General features: G+C 34.8%; 1 protein-coding gene across 6 annotated transcripts in view; it reads left to right on the forward strand.

Annotated features, from left to right (window-relative positions):
* Positions 1-25,466, forward strand: part of LOC138716204 (ATP-binding cassette sub-family G member 1) — a 372,962-nt gene that overhangs the window by 332,811 nt on the left and 14,685 nt on the right. For all 6 annotated transcript variants that reach the window (XM_069849057.1, XM_069849050.1, XM_069849071.1 and 3 more), the window contains 5 exons: positions 5,527-5,672; positions 9,568-9,806; positions 14,888-14,983; positions 17,648-17,793; positions 20,377-20,545. In XM_069849057.1, coding sequence (XP_069705158.1) covers positions 5,527-5,672; positions 9,568-9,806; positions 14,888-14,983; positions 17,648-17,793; positions 20,377-20,545 — 796 coding nt within the window. The remainder of the gene's footprint in view (positions 1-5,526; positions 5,673-9,567; positions 9,807-14,887; positions 14,984-17,647; positions 17,794-20,376; positions 20,546-25,466) is intronic.

Raw genomic sequence — 25,466 nt, forward strand, 5'->3', positions numbered from 1 at the left:
CTCTCTCCGTTTGGTATTAAGAAATAAAATAATACCTAGCCTATAATAATAATAATAATAATAATAATAATAATAATAATAATAATAATAATAATAATTCAGAAGAGCTAAAACTTGGAATTCTTCCATTGGCGAAAGCGGTTATGTAATAAAGAATACATTGCATAAATAATATATGTTTCAAATAATGTGTAGGGTTATTCAAAGGTCAAGAAAGATTTTAAAGTCTTCTAACAATGTTAGGGATAAGTTTACAAAAAATAATACAGTTTTGAACACAAAATAATGGAATTTGCTCAGGTATAAATCAATTTCAAGACATTCCAATATGATCTCCATTTTTGTCGTCTATCATTAGTAGCGCTCTTCTAGAGAATGAACAGCATTCAGAAAACATCTTCCGAAATAGTTTCACTTTGTTTTATAAGTTTTCACAATGACGAAAAATTTCAGGGTCCATTCAGAGTTCTGAATCTTTTCAATACACTGCAGTAATATCTATTACATTCGTAGTAATACTGAATAAGACCAATTCGCTTTTTTAGATTTAAAACCAATATTTTCTGGTATGAATAAAAAAACACGCATATTAACTCAATGATAGCTTGAATTGTTGTTGATTTATTTCATTTGCCATAGCAACAATAGTGAAACAACTGAAAGCAGAAGATTTCCTGACTTTTGAATAAGCTTATATCTCTTTAATTTCTTATGAAGGATGAAATTTCTCTGGTCCTTTAAACGGATCATGAGCTAAAGAAATCTGAGAAATGACGGTTTAAAACTTGACGATGATGTCGATGATGAATATGATATGCGATCTGCAGTGACACCAATTTGTGTTTCAATCCTTCTCTCAATTTATTCAACTAGGACATTCGTGAAAGAGACACGGGTATCTGATTCTCGTTCTCCCAGGGAAATCAAAGGACTCGTCTTCAGACCGTCGCTTCTTGAAATAGGTTAACATCCAATTACTCCAACGAGTATGGGCAATATTGGCTATGAAGAAATATTGGTAGGCCTAAGTGGAGCAAGTAACATGGAGTTCATCAAGGAGAGGGCATACTTGATTTCTTGACTGGTATTTGCTTAATTGGTAACCTGCTTATTTGAAATTTTCGTCGGAAACCATCGTGATGAATAAGACTGTGTGAACGGTGCTTATTTTATTCATATTCAGCACCTGCGAGTCAATTTATCACGAAATTATGTACATGAAATATAATTTTAGTACTAGTCTGTAAACTATTGGACGGATTTTGTTCATATTCAGTATCTACGAGTCAGTTTATCAGAGAATGATGTACATGAAATATAATAATTTTAGTACTAGTCTGTCTGTGTACAGCGATTTCTACTAAACTATTGGACGGATTTTGTTCATATTCAGTATCTACGAGTCAATTTATCAGGGAATGATGTACATGAAATATAATAATTTTAGTACTAGTCTGTCTGTGTACAGCGATTTCTACTAAACTATTGGACGGATTTTGTTCATATTCAGTATCTACGAGTCAATTTATCAGGGAATGATGTACATGAAATATAATAATTTTAGTACTAGTCTGTCTGTGTACAGCGATTTCTACTAAACTATTGGACGGATTTTGTTCATATTCAGTATCTACGAGTCAATTTATCAGGGAATGATGTACATGAAATATAATAATTTTAGTACTAGTTTGTCTGTGTACAGCGATATCTACTAAACTATTGGACGGATTTTGTTTATATTTAGTATCTACGAGTCAATTTATCAGGGAATGATGTACATGAAATATAATAATTTTAGTACTAGTCTGTCTGTGTACAGCGATTTCTACTAAACTATTGGACGGATTTTGTTCATATTCAGTATCTACGAGTCAATTTATCAGGGAATGATGTACATGAAATATAATAATTTTAGTACTAGTCTGTCTGTGTACAGCGATTTCTACTAACTATTGGACGGATTTTGTTTATATTTAGTATCTACGAGTCAATTGTTCTGTGTATGTTATCAGTTTATTCATATTCTTTGTGTTCACATTTGTATTGTTACTTGATAATGCTATAAGTAATAATAATAATAATAATAATAATAATAATAATAATAATAATAATATATGATACATAGACTGTATGCCAAAAACAATTTTTGTCACAGTTGCTGAAAAGTGTTTCTTTCCACGAAAATCACGAATTAGGTTTTTTTCAGTATCACAGTACTTTCTCTTTATCTCGAATAATGAGACATTAAAAATAATACTCGAACACCTCACTTAGGAAATGGAATTCTCCACAATGCCAGACTGAGGTTTCGTGACGCTTGTGAAATGAATAAGGCTGTAAATGTACAGCACTTTCCCATGTCACCATTGAATAATAAATCCATCCTGCAATAGAAATTAACACATTCATGAGAATGTTTCACCCAACTCCTTCACACAAAGGTTAAGAAGGTATCCCAGTGCATTACATATGCTCGCTGTCGTGACAATTTTCGCATCCTTGTCGTTCGGTAAACTGCTAACGCTATGTTGACGTCAGTATAGTGATGTACACGGTCGTCCAAAAAGATGTTACCACTTAGATAGGATTTACTTTTATTTGAATAACACTATTTACAGTAGTAGCAAAAAAACCGGACCGACCCTTGTAGCTGATACAAAAGAATCCTGTGCTGTGTATTGTGTCAAATTGTGGTAATTTCAATATGGATAGTGAAGCCAGAGGTATGTACTGCTATTTAATGTAAAAATACGCAGTCATCTTTGCCGAATAGAGGTAGAAATGTAATATTGATGCCAGATGAAAATAAAACTCTCAAAGTTTACTCGTCTGTAAGTTTGAGGCACTGAAGGAAACAAAAGACGGTAAAAATCGAACAAATGCATTAAATTTCATTGTTACGATTAATTATACAAGATGGATGTGTTTTATGACTAGCAAAATTTGAATCTGTGACTCTGAAATCAGCTACAAGGGTCGGTGCGGTTTTTTTTTTGCCACTACTGTACACAAGTCCAAATGAAATAACACACTTCCTATGATTGTATGATAGAAGATTCGAAAAGAACGTTAGGATATAGACCTTCGGCTCGCCCCTCCTACAAAAAATTCATAACACAATATCAATACGGCGGTTGCTGTCGTTTGCGATACAACGAACTTTTTGTTGATTTCTAGTTCGTTATTTTTTCTGGTTATTATATGCTTATATAAGTTGTGTTAACTCTCGCTAAGTGGTTTTATATTTTATTTTATCTGTATTTAGTTATTATTTTATTATTGTTAATATTTTTGTTTTATTATTAGGCCTATTATTAATTAATTAATTTATATTACTATCTTTGTATTATTTCCGTCACTGTTATTCTGTTATTATTATTATTATTATTATTATTATTATTATTATTATTATTATTATTATTATTATTATTATTATTATTATTCTCGGTGAAACGTACAGCTGAGTCCGTATAGGCCAGTTTCTATCTGATGTTTTTCCAATTCACTGCCGGCTAAAGCACGGAGATGCACTATCACCTTTACTTTTTAACCTCGCTCTAGAATATGCCATTAGGAAAGTTCAGGATAACAGAGAGGATTTGGAATTGAACGGGTTACATCAGCTTCTTGTCTATACGGATGACGTGAATATGTTAGGAGAAAATCCACATACTATTAGGGAAAACACGGAAATTTTACTTGAAGCAAGTAAAGCGATAGGTTTGGAAGTAAATCCCGAAAAGACAAAGTATATGATTATGTCTCGTGACCAGAATATTGTACGAAATGGAAATATAAAAATTGGAGATTTTTCCTTCGAAGAGATGGAAAAATTCAAATATCTTGGAGCAACAGTAACAAATATAAATGACACTTAGGAGGAAATTAAACGCAGAATAAATATGGGAAATGCGTGTTATTATTCGGTTGAGAAGCTTTTGTCATCTAGTCTGCTGCCAAAAGTCTGAAAATTGGAATTTATAAAATTATTATATTACCGGTTCTTCTGTATGGTTGTGAAACTTGGACTCTCACTTTGAGAGAGGAACAGAGATTAAGGGTGTTTGAGAATAAGGTTCTTAGGAAAATATTTGGGGCTAAGAGGGATGAAGTTACAGGAGAATGGAGAAAGTTACACAACGCAGAACTGCACGCATTGTATTCTTCACCTGAGATAATTAGGAACATTAAATCCAGACGTTTGAGATGGGCAGGGCATGTAGCACATACGGGCGAATCAAGAAATGCATATAGAGTGTTAGTTGAGAGACCGGAGGGAAAATGGCCTTTCAGGAGGCCGAGACGTAGATGGGAGGATAATATTAAAATGGATTTGAGGGAGGGGGGATATGGTGATGAGACTGGATTAATCTTGCTCAGGATAGGGACCGATGGCGGGCTTATGTGGGGGCGGCAATGAACCTGCGGGTTCCTTAAAAGCCATTTGTAAGTAATAATAATAATAATAATAATAATAATAATAATAATAATAATAATAATCTTTATTAGCCAAAAAACCATACACAGGGTTTGTCATAGGAAAACAAAATAATAAGGAACACAATACAGCATAAGCCATACCTACAACACTAGTATCGGTATGTAGCAGTAGTAAAAAAGAAGACCAACTTAAATATAGTAAACAAATAAACAAAGACAAATATATTACTCAATCAAGCTCGGAGTAGGATCGGTTGACGGCGCTACTATAGCGAGCGAGAGGGCTGACGGCCTGAATACAAGTGTAGGAAAGTCATAGTTCCGAAACTCGCCGATCCTATTCCGAGCTTGGTTGCATAATACCACAACAAAACACACAAAATTGCATCATCAATCAGAAAAAATTGAAATTTACACTACCGGTAGCCTACAGAACTCATTACAGTAAAGGCTAGCTCACAGTAAACCGGAAACGGAAACGAGAACGAGATCGGAAATACATTTGAATCGCACTTTTTAGGAAGAAACAAAGTCAAAACATGCTACTTTTCAGGAATGCAAAAGAAACTTATTTTATGAATAAATACCAGTGTACCAGCACCGTATATAAACATCAACTTGATGTTAAAGATACAGGGAGAGGTTTGACTAAGTGTTTTTCTCTGCCAATTAGTGCGCCTTGAAAGTATTAATCATTTCATCAGTAAAAATAAAAATGACAAATTTTGACTTAGTTCCTTTCTATTTTAGTTGATTATTTTACGACGCTTTTAGCGTCTGAATGACATGAAGGTGATAATGCCGGTGAAATGAATCCGGGGTCCAGCACCGAAAGTTACCCAGCATTTGCTCATATTGGGTTGAGGGAAAACCCCGGAGAAAACCTCAACCAGGTAACTTGCCCCGACCGGGAATCGAACCCGGGCCACCTGGTTTCGCGGCCAGACGCGCTGACCGTTACTCCACAGGTGTGGACTTATTTGTATTGTCACATACATTTGTTCCTTGCAATTTTTATTTTTTGAACTGAAATTTGGTCACCCGTTAGTAGAAACTTGGACAGTTAAGAGTAACTTCTCATTGCAGGTGGAAGACATCTTGGACATGATGGGCCTTATGAAGTGCAAGAGTACAAGGTGCGGCAAGCTTTCTGGGGGACAAAGCAAAAGACTCTCGATTGCTCTGGAGCTCGTAGATAATCCTCCAGTGATGTTCCTTGATGAACCAACGACGTAAGTTCTATTACAAACCATAAATTCAGCAATTTAAACCTTCCTACTGTTTTCGTTTTTTTTACTTGGTTATTTAACGACGCTGTATCAATTACGAGGTTATTTAGCGTCGATGGAATTGGTAATAGCGCGATGAGGCCGAGGATTCGCCATAGATTACCTGACATTTGCCTTATGTTTGGGGAAAACCTCGGAAAAAACCCAACCAGGTAATCAGCCCAAGTGTGAATCGAACCCAGGCCCGAGTGCATCTTCGGATCGGCAAGCAAACGCCTCAGCCGACTGAGCTGCGCCAGTGGCACCCGACTGTTCTCGTTGTGTTTAAAATACACAGGGTGTTTTTTTTTTTTTTTTCACTTTCTAGCTGCTTATCTCGAGAACAACATGTTTACGAGAATACAATTTTGAATAATCATTTCTTCCTTTGAAGGAAAAACAGTGGCATTACTTATTTTGTATTTAATGGAAGTTACAAAGGTAATTTTAGTGTCAACTTTGGTTTTGAAATGGGAGCCGAAACTTTTTTCATCATCACAACTGACTAAATAATAAGAAATAAAATGAAAATAAAACTAAGAAAAAAATGAAGTAAAAATAGAAAAGCTCCGTTCGTTTAACCAACTTATCGAACCAATTAACATTCAACTAGATTTAGAAAAACCAGTTAAAAAATCTGAAACTTCCACACCTGTACTAAAAGCGCTAGCATTAGAAGCTGTGAACAATAGATACCCACCATAAGAATGGTTACATATCTACACAGATGGGTCTACTATCGATAACAACTCAGGATCAGGAATTACGTGTGCGTTATTCTCATTTCATCAACCAGCAGGACATCATACAACAAATTTTGATGCGGAAATAATGGCTATTCATATCTCACTCCAACACCTACTATACAGAATAGATACATTTCAAAATGCTGTCATTCTCTCTGATTCTAAAGCAATTATATGCAATAAATTCATATAAAATGATGTCAATCCAAATTAAAGAATGTCACAAAATGATCCAACAACTTCAAAAAATACAGAAAAGAATTCAATTGCAATGGATACCTGCACATTGCGGAATTGCTGGAAATGAAACTGCTGACTTTCTTGCCAAAAAAGGATCCAATTTAATTCAGAATACAAATACAAGCCTACCTTTTACATCCATCAAAAGACTAATTAAAAATAAATATAAAATCAAGCAAAACCAAGCACTATGTACCAAAGCCAAAGATAAAAAATGGAGCATTTTAATAAAAAAAAAACAGAAATTATTCCAGAAATCCCACGTAAATCTGCAGTAGCAAAATTCAGACTGCTTACAGAACACGATTATTTGGCCAAACACTTGAATAAAATAGGAATTTACACAAATCCAAATTGCCCTCTATGCAACAAAGAAGAAGAAATGACTGAAGATCATCTACAAACCTGTGAAGTTCTACCTGATGGATCCACCACAGAGAAATATTGGAGAGCAAGAACACTAATGGCTTTGTTGCCAAAGCCCGGCATTATATAACAACAACATCAACAACAACAACAACTACTTATCAACCATTAATACACAACACTCTAATTCAGTCATTTTCAATCCTTGTGCCGCGAGAAAATGAAAATAAAGGTTGTTGTAGGAAAAGTTGTGAAAATAAAAGTGAAAAAAGTAGTAAAAAGTGAGTCCACTAGAGTCAACTTTCAGTGAATGCGGCACAAGTCGTGTGAACAGCAAAGAAGAGAATGACTGACGCTCAGCTACAGCTAGGGTTGTCAGATCAATGAAGTTAGAATATCGTACCAACCTTAAAAATATTCGTATTTCATTTGTCTTTATGAAAATATATATATATATATATATATATATATATATATCGTACATTAAATGCCAACGCAAAACATGCAATAATATTGTATGTTTTCATATTTCCTAATATAAAAAAATTAATAAAACATGCATAATATCATAATTATCACACTAATATTGAATTGTAAAAATTTTCTATCATTAAATTTTACTTGTCTATAATAAAATTCAAGTAAAAAAAGTTTTAGTTCTGTTTGTGAATAATGTGTATTTTGTTTCTCTTCTTAACCTCTTTTGCCACATGCTCTCTTTCATCATTCCGCCCTATGTCGACTCAAAAATAATGCATATAAAATTGAAAATATTTTATTTTATATATTAACTTAATGCATATAAATTTATTACATTTACTCGTATTTGTATATTATATATGCTCTTCATTCCGTCCCAAAACCCTCAAAATTCCCTCTCATTTGGTAACCACAGCTTTAGATTATTTGAGTGTGCTGCAGGATTTTAAATTACACTTTTAGTGTGCCACATGATGAAAACGGTTGAAAAACGCTGCTCTAACTCATCAACTCAGTACCTAATATAAATTCTTAAAATCATTGAAAAACATAATTAAATTAAAGAAATTGGTCTTATGGGTATAATAAAAGTAGTATTCTTCTCTCTAATAGTAGCAGTATATTCTTACAGATTTCATTTTTATGTATTATATATATATATATATATATATATATATATATATATATATATATATATATATATATATATATATAATCACAATCATTATATATATATAATGATTGTGATTTTACGCACAAAACCAAACAACTTTCATCTGAAACATATTTTCCTGAAACCCTTATTTTTATAAAATATTTAAGGGGGCAGATGGGTGAAATTTTAGTCATTTTCAGTCAAAAATCGCATTTTCGTTTTCTTGTGAAAAATGAATCGGCAATCTCTGATTTATATGGTGAGCAAGTTCCAATGTTCTGCGGCGCTCGAAATCATAAAAATTATACAATATATAAATGACTGCACCCTTGAATTTTAATACCATGCAAATTTTACAAGCTGTTTTCTCACACACCTTTTGTCAGCATATTTCGTCAGGTCGAAGTGTAGAGGCTCTTACAGTTTTGATGCTAAGAACATGAAATTTTTACTGCATATTCTATATACTATAATTAACAAAATAGTGCATGGGTTTCATGATTAAATGAACACTTTTTGAAATAAAAAAATGAAATATTTATAGTGGCAATGGAAAATTTTTATTTTTAGGTATGCACTGGTTATAAAAATTGTTTCCCCCTTCTGTAATAAAGTTATAGAAAAGGTGATAACTAATGTTTTTCTAAATATGCCACTGGTCTTGCACAAAAATATTTCGGACATTTTACTGAAAAATTTAGCGACACATTTCATTTTGAAGTCGACCTGGTTGGCGAGTTGGTATAGTGCTCGCCTTCTATGCCCAAGCTTGCAGGTTCGATCCCGGGCCAGGTCGATGGCATTTAAGTGTGCATAAATGCGATAGGCTCATGTCAGTAGATTTACTGGCATGTGAAAGAACTCCTGCGGGACAAAATTCCGGCACATCTGGCGACGCTGATATAACCTCTGCAGTTGCGAGCGTCGTTAAATAAAACATAACATTTTTTTTTTTTCATTTTGAAATATGCAAATTTTTAAAAATCATTTTGTAAATAACTCAGAAACTAATTGACTCACAGACATGAACTTTAACCACACCATAATCTATCACACCATAATATGTGTAGAAAATACCAAGGATGTAGCTTGAAAAATGTAGAAAATAAAAATTTCTCCCATCACTCCCTTTAAAAAAATTGAAAAACAAAAGTGCTTTGAAAAATTGTATCTTAGATTTATTTTGTTTACTTTCAAATAAACATAAACATTCGTTTTTACGATTAATAATTTAACAACTGTTCTAGGACTGAGTTAGAAATTAGTATTTATTGAAATTAGTAGATGAACGTGTGTTTATGAAAGGTAAAGAAAATCAATCCGATTTCTGTGTTCACAATAAGTTTACGTTGCACTCTTTCTGTATGAACAGGGGTCTCGATAGCGTATCTTCACTGCAGTGCATCAAGGTGCTGAAAGCCCTCGCGAGAGGGGGGCGGACTATTATAATCACGATTCACCAGCCCTGTGCAACCATCTTGGACCTGCTGGACCACGTGTACATCATGCGAGAAGGCTACTGTGTGTACCAAGGATCGAGCCACAACATGCTGCCTTACCTCTCACAGTTCGGACTGGAATGTCCCAAGTACCACAACCCAGCTGACTTCAGTGAGTGTACCATACAAACAGTATAACTTATTCATTAATTTATTTGCTATGCGGAATACCATTGTTCCGTCGCTCTGATCACACATATGTAATGAGACTGAATTAATTTTAAAGAAACAATAGAAGCTTTTTCTTACCCCTCCAGCCTGGTTACAACTTCAGTGGTACGATAAACTACGAACAATGAATTGAGTACCTCCGTGGAATAAGGTTGGGCAACATATTACATCTAGGGTTCCAACTCTAGAGGACGGAAATTCAGGACACATTAAAAAAATAAAAAATCACATAAACTTACAATGAATTTCAATGTAAATACACTTTTATTTTGACGCTCAATTAACCCGTTTCAGGCTGTTTCAGTCTATCTTTTTGGGTCATTTTTCATTTTTGGTATTAGACCATTTAGGTAAATAAGACATTTCGGTCCCACGAAATTTTTGGTACAGCATTTTCGATAATAGACTATTTCCATACCATGAATTTTTTGGTACAGCACTTGGGTCACTTTATCATTTTTATGATTGCTTTGTTGCAGTCGTGCTGCTTGGTCATTGCTTATGAAATAAATTTAATTTAAATTATATTTTCTTGCAACGAAAAGAACAATTTTCAAAATGCAATAAAATTTCTGAGTAGAAGTAAAATCATTTCCTGGCAACGGAAAAAAACTATTTGCAAAGAAACTTAAGGCCTCTCCTGAACAAAACATACATAAAGAACCAGGAGCAAATCTTGCCCATTGTGGAAAGATACGAGGACTACAAGACCAGAGAACAGTTGGATGTTTATTTAAGGGCACTGACCTACACACTGAAGATCAACCCCAGTGAATGTGCGGTTGATAGTGGTATTGTATTGTACTGTATTTATTAACATTCCATGGTATTCATACATGCTTACAGCTAGAATATGGAAAAAGTCAAAAAACTTAATACTATTATAAAATCTTAATTTATAGTCACAGTCTAGATGAAATATATACAGACGAGATTTACAATATAGTCTACTAGTACAACACAGAGTTTTAGTATCAATTTCATGAAGTGTTTTTGAATGTCATGAATTCACCTACAGAATAGAAGGCGTGAGAAATTAGGTACTTCTTTAATTTGGCCCTAAATAATTTTATGGTTTGAGTTTCATTTTTTATATCAATAGGGAGGCTATTAAAAATTTTTACTGCCATATAACGCACTCCTTTTTGATAGCACGATAGACTTGCCGATGGAGTATGAAAGTCATTTTTTTGACGTGTATTTATGCTATGAACTGTTGAATTAGTTACAAAGTTTTCACGATTACATACGAGGAAGATTATTAATGAAAAGATATACTGACAAGCCATAGGCATTATTTGTAGTTTTTTTTTTTAAATAGTCCTACACGATTCCCTAGATTTGGCACCTACTATTATTCTAATTACTCTTTTTTGTAATAGAAATACATTGTTACTATCTGTGGAATTTCCCCAGAATATTATTCCAAAACTCATTACCGAGTGGAAGTATGCAAAATATATTGTTTTTAAGGTACAGTATTGATATTTACTATCTTTTGCATAGATCTAATAGCAAAACAAGCTGAATTTAGTTTGAGGGTAATTTCTTTAATATGATTTTTCCAATTTAACACATTATCGATTTTTAAGCCAAGAAATTTGGTTGTTTTTGTTTCTAATAGGGATCTATTATTAAATATTGTGCTAGAAATTTACGACGTTCAATTTGGTGAAGTAGTACCTACTCAGACAGTAAATTCCTGTGCAATTGCTTACAATAAAAATAATTATTCCTTCCATTTCATTATATTTTGAGGGTATAATGACCTAAGTAGGTACCAATATGCCATAATTACCAAAAAAGTCATTACCAATATGCAGTGATCCAAAGATACCAATGACCGAAAAAGCGTGGCCCAAGTGTCAGATACCCATATATCTGTTACCTATCTGTCTGTTTACCGAAAACATGGGACCGAAACAGCCACTAATCAATTAATCAATTAGAATTGCCTTCGTGTTATTATTTGGTTGCAGCGGTGTAGCCCTGTATTAATTAAAGAATATGCCATAAGTCGGTACACATGGAAAAGCACAGGGGTTGATAAGTGTACATGTCTCTACACTCACTACATTACCATTGTTTGAAGGAATACTTGTTGCTTGCTTTGTTTTTGTTTATTAGTTCTTTGTTTGTTGAAATATAATAAAAAAATTCTCTTACTTACTTACTTACTTACTTACTTACTTACTTACTTACTTACTTACTTACTTACTGGCTTTTAAGGAACCCGGAGGTTCATTGCCACCCTCACATAAGCCCGCCATTGGTCCCTATCCTGAGCAAGATTAATCCACGCAAATCAAGATTTCAGGTATAACTCCCTGTAAAGTTGATTTGAATAATTTCGAGGGAAAAATTGTTCCGGAGCCGGGTGTCGAACCCGGGACCTTTAGTTTAACGTACCAACGCTCTACCACTGAGCTACCTGGGAACTCTAACCGACACCGATCCAATTTTTTCCTATATATCCACACACCTCAAAGTGGGCTGACAACTGTCAAGCAACCAACTTCGAGTGCACACTAACTCCATGTGACTTAAATTGTGGTTTTCTGTTAACGAACAGTGACGTGTATTATGCAAAATTATTCAAGATTAATCAAGTCTCTACCATCATATCCCACCTCCCTCAAATCCATTTTAATATTATCTTTCCACCTACGTCTCGGTCTCCCCAAAGGTCTTTTTCCCTCCGGCCTCCCAACTAACACTCTATATGCATTTCTGGATTCGCCCATACGTGCTACATGTCCTGCCCATCTCAAACGTCTGGATTTTATGTTCCTAATTATGTCAGGTAAAAAATACAATGACATATTAAAGTTCGTCTTTACCAAGAGTTCTGATTTTACAAGTTCTGGCCTCATCCGGTTCCTCTCACAGGTCAGAGATTCTTCATTTTTTAAAAAAACTCGCTCCAATGAGCATTGCTAATTGGAAGAGCATGTACGTGTTCAGCGATTTTCTTTAAATTTGACACACTAGTGTCTTCAAAACAGAGTCCCAGCATTCTTGAGGAGTTGGTAGTTCTTTCAGTATAGGCATCATCTCTTTCAATAGGCTATACTCTTGGTACAATGCATCAGCATTTTAAAAGTTCAGTTCTATATTAACATGCGATATATTCACAATTTCAGTAAGGACACTGAATGTAAACATATCATTAAGGCTTAGAAAAGTGATTTTCTTAAGAAGTGAAGAATAGTAATCAAACCATTTTTGCAAATAGTCAATGGCCTCTGATACAAATTCAGTGCTTCCTTCTTAAAGAGATGCACATCAGAATCACTCAAGTTATTCAAATGCTGATTTACTACCAAGCCATGTCACCAATGAGCACCACGAACTAGCTTCTGTGTTCTACCCAAAGAGCTTATAATACTTACAAATTCTTTGCTTCTATTCATCAAAAAGTATACTTACTTACTTACTTACTTACTTACTCACTCACTCACTTACTCACTCACTCACTCACTCACTCACTCACTCACTCACTCACTCACTCACTCACTCACTCACTGGCTTTTAAGGAACCCGTAGGTTCATTGCCGCCCTCACATAAGTCCGCCATTGGTCCCTATCCTGTGCAAGATTAATCCAGTCTCTACCATCATATCCTACCTCCCTCAAATCCATTTTAATATTATCTTCCCATTTACGTCTCGGCCTCCCCAAAGGTCTTTTTCCCTCCGGCCTCCCAACTAACACTATATGCATTTCTGTATTCGCCCATACGTGCTACATGTCCTGCCCATCTCAAACGTCTGGATTTTATGTTCCTAATTATGTCAGGTGAAGTATACAATGCGTGCAGCTCTGCGTTGTGTAACTTTCTCCATTCTCCTGTAACTTCATCCCTCTTAGCCCCAAATATTTTCCTAAGAACCTTATTCTCAAACACCCTTAATCTCTGTTCCTCTCTCAAAGTGAGAGTCCAAGTTTCACAACTATACAGAACAACCGGTAATAACTGTTTTATAAATTCTACCTTTCAGATTTTTTGACAGAAGACTAGATGACAAAAGCTTCTCAACCGAATAATAACACGCATTTCCCATATTTATTCTGCGTTTAATTTCCTCCCGAGTGTCATTTATATTTGTTACTGTTGCTCCAAGATATTTGAATTTTTCCACCTCTTCGAAGGATAAATCTCCAATTTTTATAGTTCCATTTCGTACAATATTCTGGTCACGAGACATAATCATATACTTAGTCTTTTCGGTATTTACTTGCAACCCTATCACTTTACTTGCTTCAACTAGAATTTCCGCGTTTTCCCTAATCGTTTGTGGATTTTCTCCTAACATATTCACGTCATCCGCATAGACAAGAAGCTGATGTAACCTGTTCAATTCCAAACCCTCTGTGTTATCCTGAACTTTCCTAATGGCATATTCTAGAGCGAAGTTAAAAAGTACATCAAAAAGTATATCGTATAATTATAAAATGTCTTTGGAAGTCATTGCAAACTACGTCGGATGTCTAATAATGAAATATCAATATGAAATTTCAGAACATAATATTGCAATGAACAAAATTCCGGACATTAAGCATCCTGGAAACAATTTAATTTTTTTCCTGCATAGAGGACTGATTTCCTAACAATCCGGAAAAATTGCGCACAGTTGGCAACCCTGTGTAGGTAATGTAATTTAACTTAATGAAAGTGTACCGTAAAGTGAGGATATTTCGGACGCAGGGGTAACATCGGACGGTAATTCAATGTATCAAATTTTATGTTGGTAACACCAGTTCTTAGCATCTTTTCCGTTCTTTTTACTATGTTCGTATGTTTCTGCGCATTTTTAAAGACCCATTGGTGAACTGGTGTTACCAACATAAAATATGATAAATTGAATTACTGTCTGATGTTACCCCTCCGTCCGAAATATCCCCACTTTACGGTATACTTTGTAATGTGTATGCGGACTTTGTGCACAGACTGTATAATGTGATTTCTGTTAACAGTAGTAGTTGCTCGTATTATAAAAGATAATCCTGTTTTCGTTACAGTGATGGAGTCAGTATGTGGGGAATATGGTTCCTTTGAAACACAAATGATGCAGGCAGCCAAGACTGACGCCTGGCTCAAAAAGGGTGAATTGCCAGGTAAGCATTTCCTCGTATTACAAAATTGAATAAGTGTTTTTTATTCATTTTTGTTCATTCATTCGTTCATTTATTTCATTTTTCCCCCTCTCTTTCTCTTTGTTATCATCAATCATCTGGGTTAAGGCTTATACAGGGTGTTTCCATTTATGTGGGAAGTAAGTGGGGTATGTATCGTAGACTTCAAAGCAACACAAAACGTCCATATGAACAGGCCTTTCATGGTTCTGTTGGAATTGTTAATAGCCCTACTGGACACCCCTGTTCGTGTAGCTACAGACCTGCCTGTGTACCAGCAATGATATGTCATTCTACAAGAAGTGCTCAAAATATGTGCCATACCTCACTCTTGACATTTTGAGCATATCTGCACATGCCACATCATTGATTGTCCGATACGTTCTAACACCCCAGGCATTCCACTAATCTGCTGTCAACCTTGTACCACACGCTAACGAAACATTGCAATTCTCTTAACGGGTGCTGCATAAACGATAATCCTGAAATATCCCAACATGTAGTCGTCCATTGCACTGAGATCCGGGAAACATAGAGGCCAAGCGATTGATCCTTCATGGCCTTTATCAAGATAGATCTTAGCCAGTCTATTGAAATGTAGTGGCGCTCCATTATGCATTACCCACATATGAGATACCTGATCCAGCAAGGCACCCTCTTATAGCACATTTAAATGTTCTGTAATAAATGGATAGTTAGTGGGGGACCAACATCCTGGCCTACTCGTTCTCCTGACTTCAGTCCATTGGATTTTTACTTACGGAAACACTTAAAAGCAATAATTGTGTATTCAAGACTGGTTGATAACATTGAAGTTATTTGCCAGCTTGTTGAAGAAGGGTGTTAGCAGATACAGTAGACACCTTCAATAGGGAGAGAGTAAGTCAGTCCATGATACGATACTTAGAAGTCTGTATTAGAACTGTGGTGACCATTTTGAGCACAGTGTGTACGATTATACAAAGATGTAAAAATAAAGTTGTAATATTGTAGTAAGCAAACATGTTCGAGCTAAAAGCACCTGTAACTAGAAAACAAAGTGAAATTCATTGAGATATATTTACATAAACTTTCTTGTGAAGAATGGGTAGAACGGAGAAAAATTCTCTCTGGCTCCAGAATTCGAATTCGGGTTTTCAGCTCTATCTGGGTTCAAATCCCGGTGTTGGAGAACATTTTTCTCCGTTCTACCCATTCTTCATCATATGGTAATGCAGAATTCCTGCATGGAAATATCATACGTAGGCCTACTTCGGTACATCAAGGTATTATGAACTTTCTTGCTTGTTTTTAGGTTCTCTATCCATTCCCCAAAGGTTTCGGACTTGTTGTATTGTATTGTATTTATTAACATTCCATGGTATTCATACATCGCTTCATAGCTGGAATATGGAACATGTCAAACCAAATATATGTATCTTAATAATAGCTACTATAAAGTCTTAATTATAGTCACAGTTTAGTTGATATACAGAAGAGTTTTACAATATAGTCTATTAGTACAACACAAAGTTTTAGTAAATATACAGAAGAGTTTTACAATATAGTCTATTAGTACAACACAAAGTTTCAGTAAATATACAGAAGAGTTTTACAATATAGTCTACTAGTACAACACAAAGTTTTAGTAAATATACAGAAGAGTTTTACAATATAGTCTACTAGTACAACACAAAGTTTTAGTAAATATACAGAAGAGTTTTACAATATACCGTAGTCTACTAGTACAACACAAAGTTTTAGTAAATATACAGAAGAGTTTTACAATATAGTCTACTAGTACAACACAAAGTTTTAGTAAATATACAGAAGAGTTTTACAATATACCGTAGTCTACTAGTACAACACAAAGTTTTAGTAAATATACAGAAGAGTTTTACAATATAGTCTACTAGTACAACACAAAGTTTTAGTAAATATACAGAAGAGTTTTACAATATAGTCTACTAGTACAACACAAAGTTTTAGTAAATATACAGAAGAGTTTTACAATATAGTCTACTAGTACAACACATACAGAAGAGTTTTACAATATAGTCTACTAGTACAACACAAAGTTTTAGTAAATATACAGAAGAGTTTTACAATATAGTCTACTAGTACAACACAAAGTTTTAGTAAATATACAGAAGAGTTTTACAATATAGTCTACTAGTACAACACATACAGAAGAGTTTTACAATATAGTCTACTAGTACAACACAAAGTTTTAGTAAATATACAGAAGAGTTTTACAATATAGTCTACTAGTACAACACAAAGTTTTAGTAAATATACAGAAGAGTTTTACAATATAGTCTACTAGTACAACACAAAGTTTTAGTAAATATACAGAAGAGTTTTACAATATAGTCTACTAGTACAACACAGAGTTTTAGTAAATATTTAATAACATTCTGTATAATTAACGTTTCATAAAATCTCTATGTATTTTACTCCCTTTCACTTTGTGATTATTGTGTAAAATGAAACAGTGTTCAAATTTTACGTTTTCTCAGATACGATATTATGTAATTTACATGAATTTATAGAGGTCCCAATACTGTATGGGTGTCCCAGCATTTTGTGTTACCGGTAATATTAATTTGTTATAACATACTGATTTTGGCTCACTCTTGTACATGTTCTAATATCATTGATTTAAAGTTTCAGCAATTGAACAAGTAAGTGACCTCGAGAATGAACTGAAACAAGATGAAGAGAAAAATCAAGTTCCTATTCGGCCACCAAGTGAACTGAAGAAGTTCATGGTCTTAGTGAAATGCTACTATATATTGCTGTACAGAGATTGGGTAAGTGAAATGACTTATTTTATCAAATTTTATCTATAAATGAATCTATTGTTCTGCAGTTAACTTTAATTGCTGATTTCCTGACTCTTAACATCAGATATTAGTATTAGCTTCACCAAAACGTTTGAATGGAGCCATATTTTCAGTTGACTGTCTATGCTGTAAACTAATGGCGATCGAAAAGCATGTTTTATAGTACCGTAAAGAATTTCTAGTTTGAAATGTTGGCAAACAAATCAGTGGCGGCCAGTGAGGCATTCTGGTGGTGGTGCCAAATACGAAAAAAGGTTGTACGCAAATTACCCTAGTGAAATTGATAATTTCGCAGTTCACGTTTGCATTAGGTTAAATAAAACACATTAATTAAACCAGCTATTTTACCAGGTGTACAGTTAATAATGCATCTAGTAACAGTTACAATAACATTTCCGAAACTAATAACGAAATTTACAGATACAGATAATCAAAACTTTCACAGTATTGTTAGTCAAATACAAATACCTTTTATAACTAGTAAAATTACTGGCAAAAACACACGAGATAAACAGTGATATAGATAATAAACGAACACGTTTGCGCTTTATTTAACAGGCCGATAAATCCAAGGCAGCGGCTTGAATAACACATGTTCACGTCTTGCACAGATCTCATGTATCGTTAACAGAAGCATCAATACTATAGCAACAGTGCAGTGATATTTAGTTGCCGCAAAATAAAACAAATATTACACAACATTAACAAACAGTTTCACATAATATGAAAAAAATATTTATCTTTCTAAAAAGAACCATAACTATCTCTGCGTTCAATATAGTTAAATGGATAATAATTTACACATTCAAATCCAAGTTATGTGCATTAGTTTTGAATTGGCAACATTACATTAACATTTGGCGCGGAACTTTAACTTGTGTTTTCGTGCAAGTCTAAGGTAGATGGTTCCCTTCCTAACGTCTCCAACAATCCTGCCATCTAGCGAAATTTTTGCATTACTGTGCTCTAGCAGGCGGAATATTAACTACTGAGTCAAATTGAATTCGGCTCAAAGTCTGCCATAAGAAACGCATATAAACTAGAATCAGTAGCCTTTTGTACAGTGTTATATGGAGGGAGGCAGTGCCACACCGAAGTGGCTCCAACGTTTGGAAAAACGCTGCAAGAGTGCATCTGGATCTGTGTGCGCGCTTGTTCAAATGAAATACGAATAAAATGTGTAGAAATAAAGTATTACAACTACTTTCTAGGATATTATTTTTTGTTTCTTTCATTGGTGGTGCCATGGCACACTGGCACTACCCGAAAAGCCGCCCCTGAAACAAATAAACAAATGGTAGGGCCGTGATAAAGTATATAAAGATTGGAAGAAATAAAGTACCGGTACTCTAATACAATAAAATAGATATTAATTGACTTACTAAAATTCTATTTCACTGATGTTAGCTTCACCAGAATGTTTGAACAGAGCCACCATTTCAGTCAACTATCAATGTGGGAAAAAAAATTACGATCGCAAAGCATGTTTTATAGTACCGTAAAGAATTTGCAATTTGAAATGTTGGCAAACAAAGAAACAAATGCTAGGGAAGCAATAAAATTGTGCGATAAGCCATGATTGGTTGAAAGACGTCCTTTCGTACCGTTTTATTGGCCAAAAGTAGTATGACGCAGTAAAAATGTAATAGTCACGGTAAAGTCCATTTAATTCCCTAGCAACAAGCTAATAACAGCATACTTACGGCAGTTGGAGTGGAAAAAATTTGTTTAAAAAGTTGAAAACTTGTTCTTTTGTCATTTCAGTCAACTATCTATGTGGGAAAAAAAATTACGATCGCAAAGCATGTTTTATAGTGCCATAAAGAATTTGCAGTTTGAAATGTTGGCAAATAGAGAAACAAATGCTAGGATAATGATAAAAACAAACAAATACTAGGGAAGCGATAAAATTAAACAAATGCTAGGGAAGCGATAAAATTGTGCAATAAGCCATGATTGGTTGAAAGACGTCCTTTCGTATTGTTTTATTGGCCAAAAGTAGTGTGACGTAGTAAAAATGTAATAGTCACGGTAAAGTCCATTTAATTTCCTAGAAACAAGCTAAGCATACTTACGGCAGTTGGAGTGGAAAAAATTTGTTTAAAAAGTTGAAAACTTGTTCTTTTGTCATTTCAGTCAACTATCTATGTGGGAAAAAAAATTACGATCGCAAAGCATGTTTTATAGTACCATAAAGAATTTGCAGTTTGAAATGTTGGCAAATAAAGAAACAAATGCTAGGATAGTGATAAAAACAAACAAATACTAGGGAAGCGATAAAATTAAACAAATGCTAGGGAAGCGATAAAATTGTGCAATAAGCCATGATTGGTTGAAAGACGTCCTTTCGTACTGTTTTATTGGCCAAAAGTAGTATGACGTAGTAAAAATGTAATAGTCACGGTAAAGTCCATTTAATTCCCTAGAAACAAGCTAATAACAGCATACTTACGGCAGTTGGAGTGGAAAAAATTTGTTTAAAAAGTTGAAAACTTGTTCTTTTGTCATATTATCATTGCATTTGGTAATATATTCTTGTTTCGGTTTCAGACAATCTCCCATCTGAAGGCAGTAATAAGTTTAGCGGTTGGGATTTTCGTGGGGGCTACTTACTATGGCAGTGGGAAGGACGCCTCGAGAACAATCAGCAATCTGAGTTATTTCTTTGTTGCTTCTGTATTCTTCAGCTACACGACTATGATGCCTGCAATAATGAGATGTAAGTTCTTCATCATCTTATCACCCTACTCAGCGTTCCTCAAACATTTTTGAAGTGGGGACCACTTTTTTAAGTCAGAAGTTCCTTACTCTTGTTCCCTTCGAAAGAAAATTTATCATTTTTGTAGTATATTTTAAGGTTTCAAGTACATAAGATTGCTAGGGAAAATATACAAAACCAGCTCAGCAAAAGTAAGAACAGAAAGAGATGGTGAATGGTTCCAAATAAAAAGAGGTGTGAAGCAAGGAGACCCTCTATCACCAAAACTATTTACAAGCGTGCTGGAACACCAATTTAGAAAACTGAAATGGAAACACACACATGGACTAAATATAGATGGGCGGAAACTGACACACCTAAGATTTGCAGATGACATAACCAGGGGCGGATTCAAGGGGGGGGGGGATTAAGGGGATATATCCCCTCCCGAAATTTTGAGAAAAATACGAGACAAGAAACAAAAATAATATTAATTTTAATTCGTGAATGTACATAGGAATTAGAGGGTTTTCCACGTAAATTCTCTTTGCTAAAATGTTAAATTCCAAGAACTGCAGGAAGACAAACACAGCGTTCTTACTTCAAGACAGAGAGTCATGAAGAGTATTTTATGCTTTTAATTTTCCTTCTCTTCTTAGACTATTTCATTAGTCAGCTCAAGGACAGGTTTTTAAATCATAAGGGAATCCTAAAGTCCATACAAACTTTGCTGCCTAAAAACATAGTGCGAGCATCAGATGAAGATTTAGAAACTGCTGTTGAGGCTATAATAAATCAGTGGCCCAATGATGTTGATGCATCACCAGAGTCTTTCTTCAGTGAATTGAAGATGTGGAGAAGAAATTTCCTTGATCAGAAAAATCTTCACCTAATACCTACTGATTTTATATCATCTTTGAACAGGTGCAATGAAATTATGTTTCCCTGCACTCGCAAGGCGCTGAAACTTTTCTGCACGTTGCCCGTAACTACAGCAACACCAGAACGGTCGTTCTCAACATTGCGGTATTTGAAGACTTACTTGAGGAGCACGATGGGAGCAGACAGATTAAATGGACTGGCCTTGATGTATATACATAAAAATGTAGAAGTACTGGATGAAATGTCTAAGAAGCCTCGTCGCCTTCTTCTGTAAATGTCATTCTGTCATTCTTTTTGTATTGCAGTCATTGTAAATGTTAAAATTAAAAAATTATGGTTTATTTAACAACACTCACAATTGCCGAGGTTATATCAGCGTCGCCAGTGTGCCGGAATTTTTTTCCTCAGGACTTCTTTTACATGCCAGTAAATCGACTGATATGAGGCCTGTCGCATTTAAACACACTTAAATACCATCGAACTGGATTGGGGTAGAACCCGCAACTTCGAGCACAGAAGGCTATACCGACTACGCTACTCAGGCCAACTTGTAAATGTTTGTGACTCGGAAACAAATTGTGAGTATATAAACTTATTTCTCATTACTCCATTTTTACTATCTCCTCAAATCCCTCCCCGAAAAAAAATCCTGTGTCCGCCCCTGGACATAACTCTGATAGCAAGATCAGCAAAAATGCTAGAGGAAATGATCATTGAAGTGGACAAAGGAAGAAGCGCAGTAGGACTCACAATGAATCCCACAAAAACAAAAGTTATGACCAATGGAACACAAAACCCTATTCAAATCCAACAATCACCACTTGAGTATGTGCAGCAGTACATGTACCTCGGGCAAAGCATCTCCCTAAACAAGAACACAGAGAATGAAATCAAACGCAGAATAGGACTGGCATGGGACAAATTTTGGTCGCTCAAATTCCTACTCATGGACACACGGCAAAAAGCAAGTACGAAAGCTGAAATCCTAGACAAATGTGTCATGCCGACATTACTCTATGGCTGTCAAACGTGGTCCTTGACAGAAAAACAGAAAAAACAGCTACAGGTTTGTCAAAGGAGAATGGAAAGGAAGATCCTAAATGTTTCACTAAGAGACAGACTCATAAACGAGGAAATAAGAAGGACAAAAATGCGCGATGTGGTAGAAAGGGCAGAAAACCTAAAATGGAAATGGGGCGGCCACGTAGCACGTATGGATCACCAGAAATGGACGAATTGCATTACAATGTAGGACCCGAGAGAAGGACGACGGCACGTGGGACGACAAAAAACCAGATGGGCGGACTACTTCAGAACCAGAGCGAGCAGTCAATGGTCGAGAGTGGCACGAGACAGAGAAGTATGGAGGCAGCTGGCACCAAACATGAATCAGCAAGCACCAGATAGGACAGAAGGTCAACGACAGTGAGTGTAATTCGTGTGAAGTGATATGAGGAAGTGTGGGAGATGAGTATGGTAGAAATGATCGAAGAGAGAAGTCAGGAACAGTGAAACAAAGAAATATCAGTAATATGACCAACCTTTCAAGGACTCGTTCACCTTAGGAGTCTACTTATGAGCAATTCCCTGTGACAACAGGAGGCCCTTGCCCTTACGGGATGTGTACAGGCTAAATTTATTATTATTATTATTATTATTATTATTATTATTATTATTATTATTATTATTATTATTTTAAGGTTAGGTTAGGTTAGCTTTTTTTAACTGCACGCATTGTATTCTTCACCTGACATAATTAGGAACATTAAATCCAGACGTTTGAGATGGGCAGGGATGTAGCACATATGGGCGAATCCAGAAATGCATGTAGAGTGTTAGTTGGGAGGCCGGAGAGAAAAAGACCTTTGGGGAGGCCGAGACATAGATGGGAGGATAATATTAAAATGGATTTGAAGGAGGTGGGATATGATGGTAGAGACTGGATTAATCTTGCTCAGGATAGGGACCAGTGGTAGGCTTATGTGAGGGCGGCAATGAACCTCCAGGTTCCTTAAAGCCAGGAAGTAGTTAAATAAGTAGTATATTTTAATATCCTTATATTTTAAAATAGAATTAATCAATTAAATTAATTTTATATTAGTATTAACTAATTAAGCTAATGTTAATAGAAGAAAATTCATTTTTGGTTCCTTTAATAAGGCTATTAGAGTTTGGATAATCTTTAACTTATTAACTAAAAAAAAAATAATAAATGTTGGTACTCACATTAATGAGATGGATGAGCTTAAGTCGGAGATTGTCACATACATCGATTCGATTTTGGTAGCCTACTTTGTTTTTATTAGAGTTAGTGATGAAAACCCTTTCACACAGATACGTAGAAACAAACTGAATTATAATCTCTAAAGCACCATTGTACAGTTCACTATATTCTCTTTTCACTTGTGATGGGGTCCAGAAATTAACCATACCTTCCGCTTCGAATTTCATTTTAAGTGTATATGTACGTGAACGACCACAGATATTATCAGAAAATGCAGGCTCTAAATTTTTAGAATTTTAAAAGAAAATTAACTCACAATTGAACAAAAATTACAAGGTTCCACAACAAGAATTATTAGAACTTAAATATCTGATGAAAGTGTAAAAAAGGTTACTAATAATATTTTTCAAACCAGTTTTATCAAAGTATGAAAAAAACAAAAAAACAAAAAATTCTGCATTTACATCATTTGGTAACCATAACATTGTTTTGGTCTCTCTGACATCTTTAATATTTTTCCTGCATGTAATAAACACTTATTTCTGAAAAGTAGACTACTTCCAGACATATAGAGTTGTTTATTTTAATACAATTAACTTTTTTTTGTCATATACAGTATTATATATATTACAATTTACATAATGTTTTGTGATCTAATTTTTCTGTATCCAAAGAAATGGGCATTATTGTAGTCTACCTTTTGCATAAGTGCATGTTAAATCAGCGTACAAAATTTCAGAATTCTATCTCTAATGGTTGGGGAGTTATGAAATAATATGTGTGAAAATTTTCAAATATTGGAAAATTTAATTTAAAGTAAAAAATGAATTCTAAAAAATATTATTAGTAAACTTTTTTACACTTTTATCATATATTTAAGTTCTAATAAGTCTTGTTGTGGTACCTTATAATTTTTGTCCAATTGTGAGTTCATTTCCTTATAAAATTTTAAAAATTTAGAGTCTGCGTTTTCTGATAATGTTTGTGATTGTTCATGTACATATTACACTTAAATCCGGTCTCATTCGAGACTTCAATTAACTGTTCTCTTTCACTCAATGAAAGTTTGTTCGTTTCATTATCGCAATGAAAGTGATCACGAACCCATGAAAATTTGTCATATTTACTTAGAAAATAAGTTTCAAATTGTGACTTCAGAGTTGTATTATTGGTGTACAACGTACAGTACGTGACCATTTGAATGTGCAGACTGAGTGTCGACAAAACTATTAAGAAAGTCATAAATACATGAAAAGGTTCGGTCCTCTGTTATGAATTTGGGTGGTACCTGCCTGGGTTACAGGGGCGGCGCCAGATGTGCAGGGAAAAGATGGCGAAAACACCATGTTAATAGTGCTTTAAATCCCTCTTTTGTTGTTGAGAGTAGAGTGGGAAATTAGTATACGGATAGGGTACTAAATTTCATAAAATGTCAGTACTGAGAGAAAAAGTGAAAGGCGATTGCCATGTGTCATATCCAGACTGATCTTTCCAGCTATAGAGTGATACGCAATTCGTTTGAATTTTATTTTTTCTTCTGCCTTTCTTTGAGGGACTACAAGGGCAGACCTTGAGGACCACAGGTGGTCTGCGGACCATAGTTTGAGAGACGCTGACTTGTTCAAGTTCAATCAGTGGTAAACTAGAATGGAGAATATGGGTTCTCTCATCACTTTGGGCAAAATTTCCCTGTGAAAGAACTCTATTTTCATGCCCATATTTCTCTCAACTAAATAATGGCCCTTGATTGGTGGAGTTCCTTGTGGCAGAGCTTAAAGTGGGCCGTTATGCACATGAAGCCTGAGAAACGATCTGGTATGGCATACCATTAATAAG

The sequence above is a fragment of the Periplaneta americana genome, chromosome 2 (genome assembly GCF_040183065.1).
Source record: "Periplaneta americana isolate PAMFEO1 chromosome 2, P.americana_PAMFEO1_priV1, whole genome shotgun sequence".
Lineage (NCBI taxonomy): Eukaryota > Metazoa > Arthropoda > Insecta > Blattodea > Blattidae > Periplaneta > Periplaneta americana.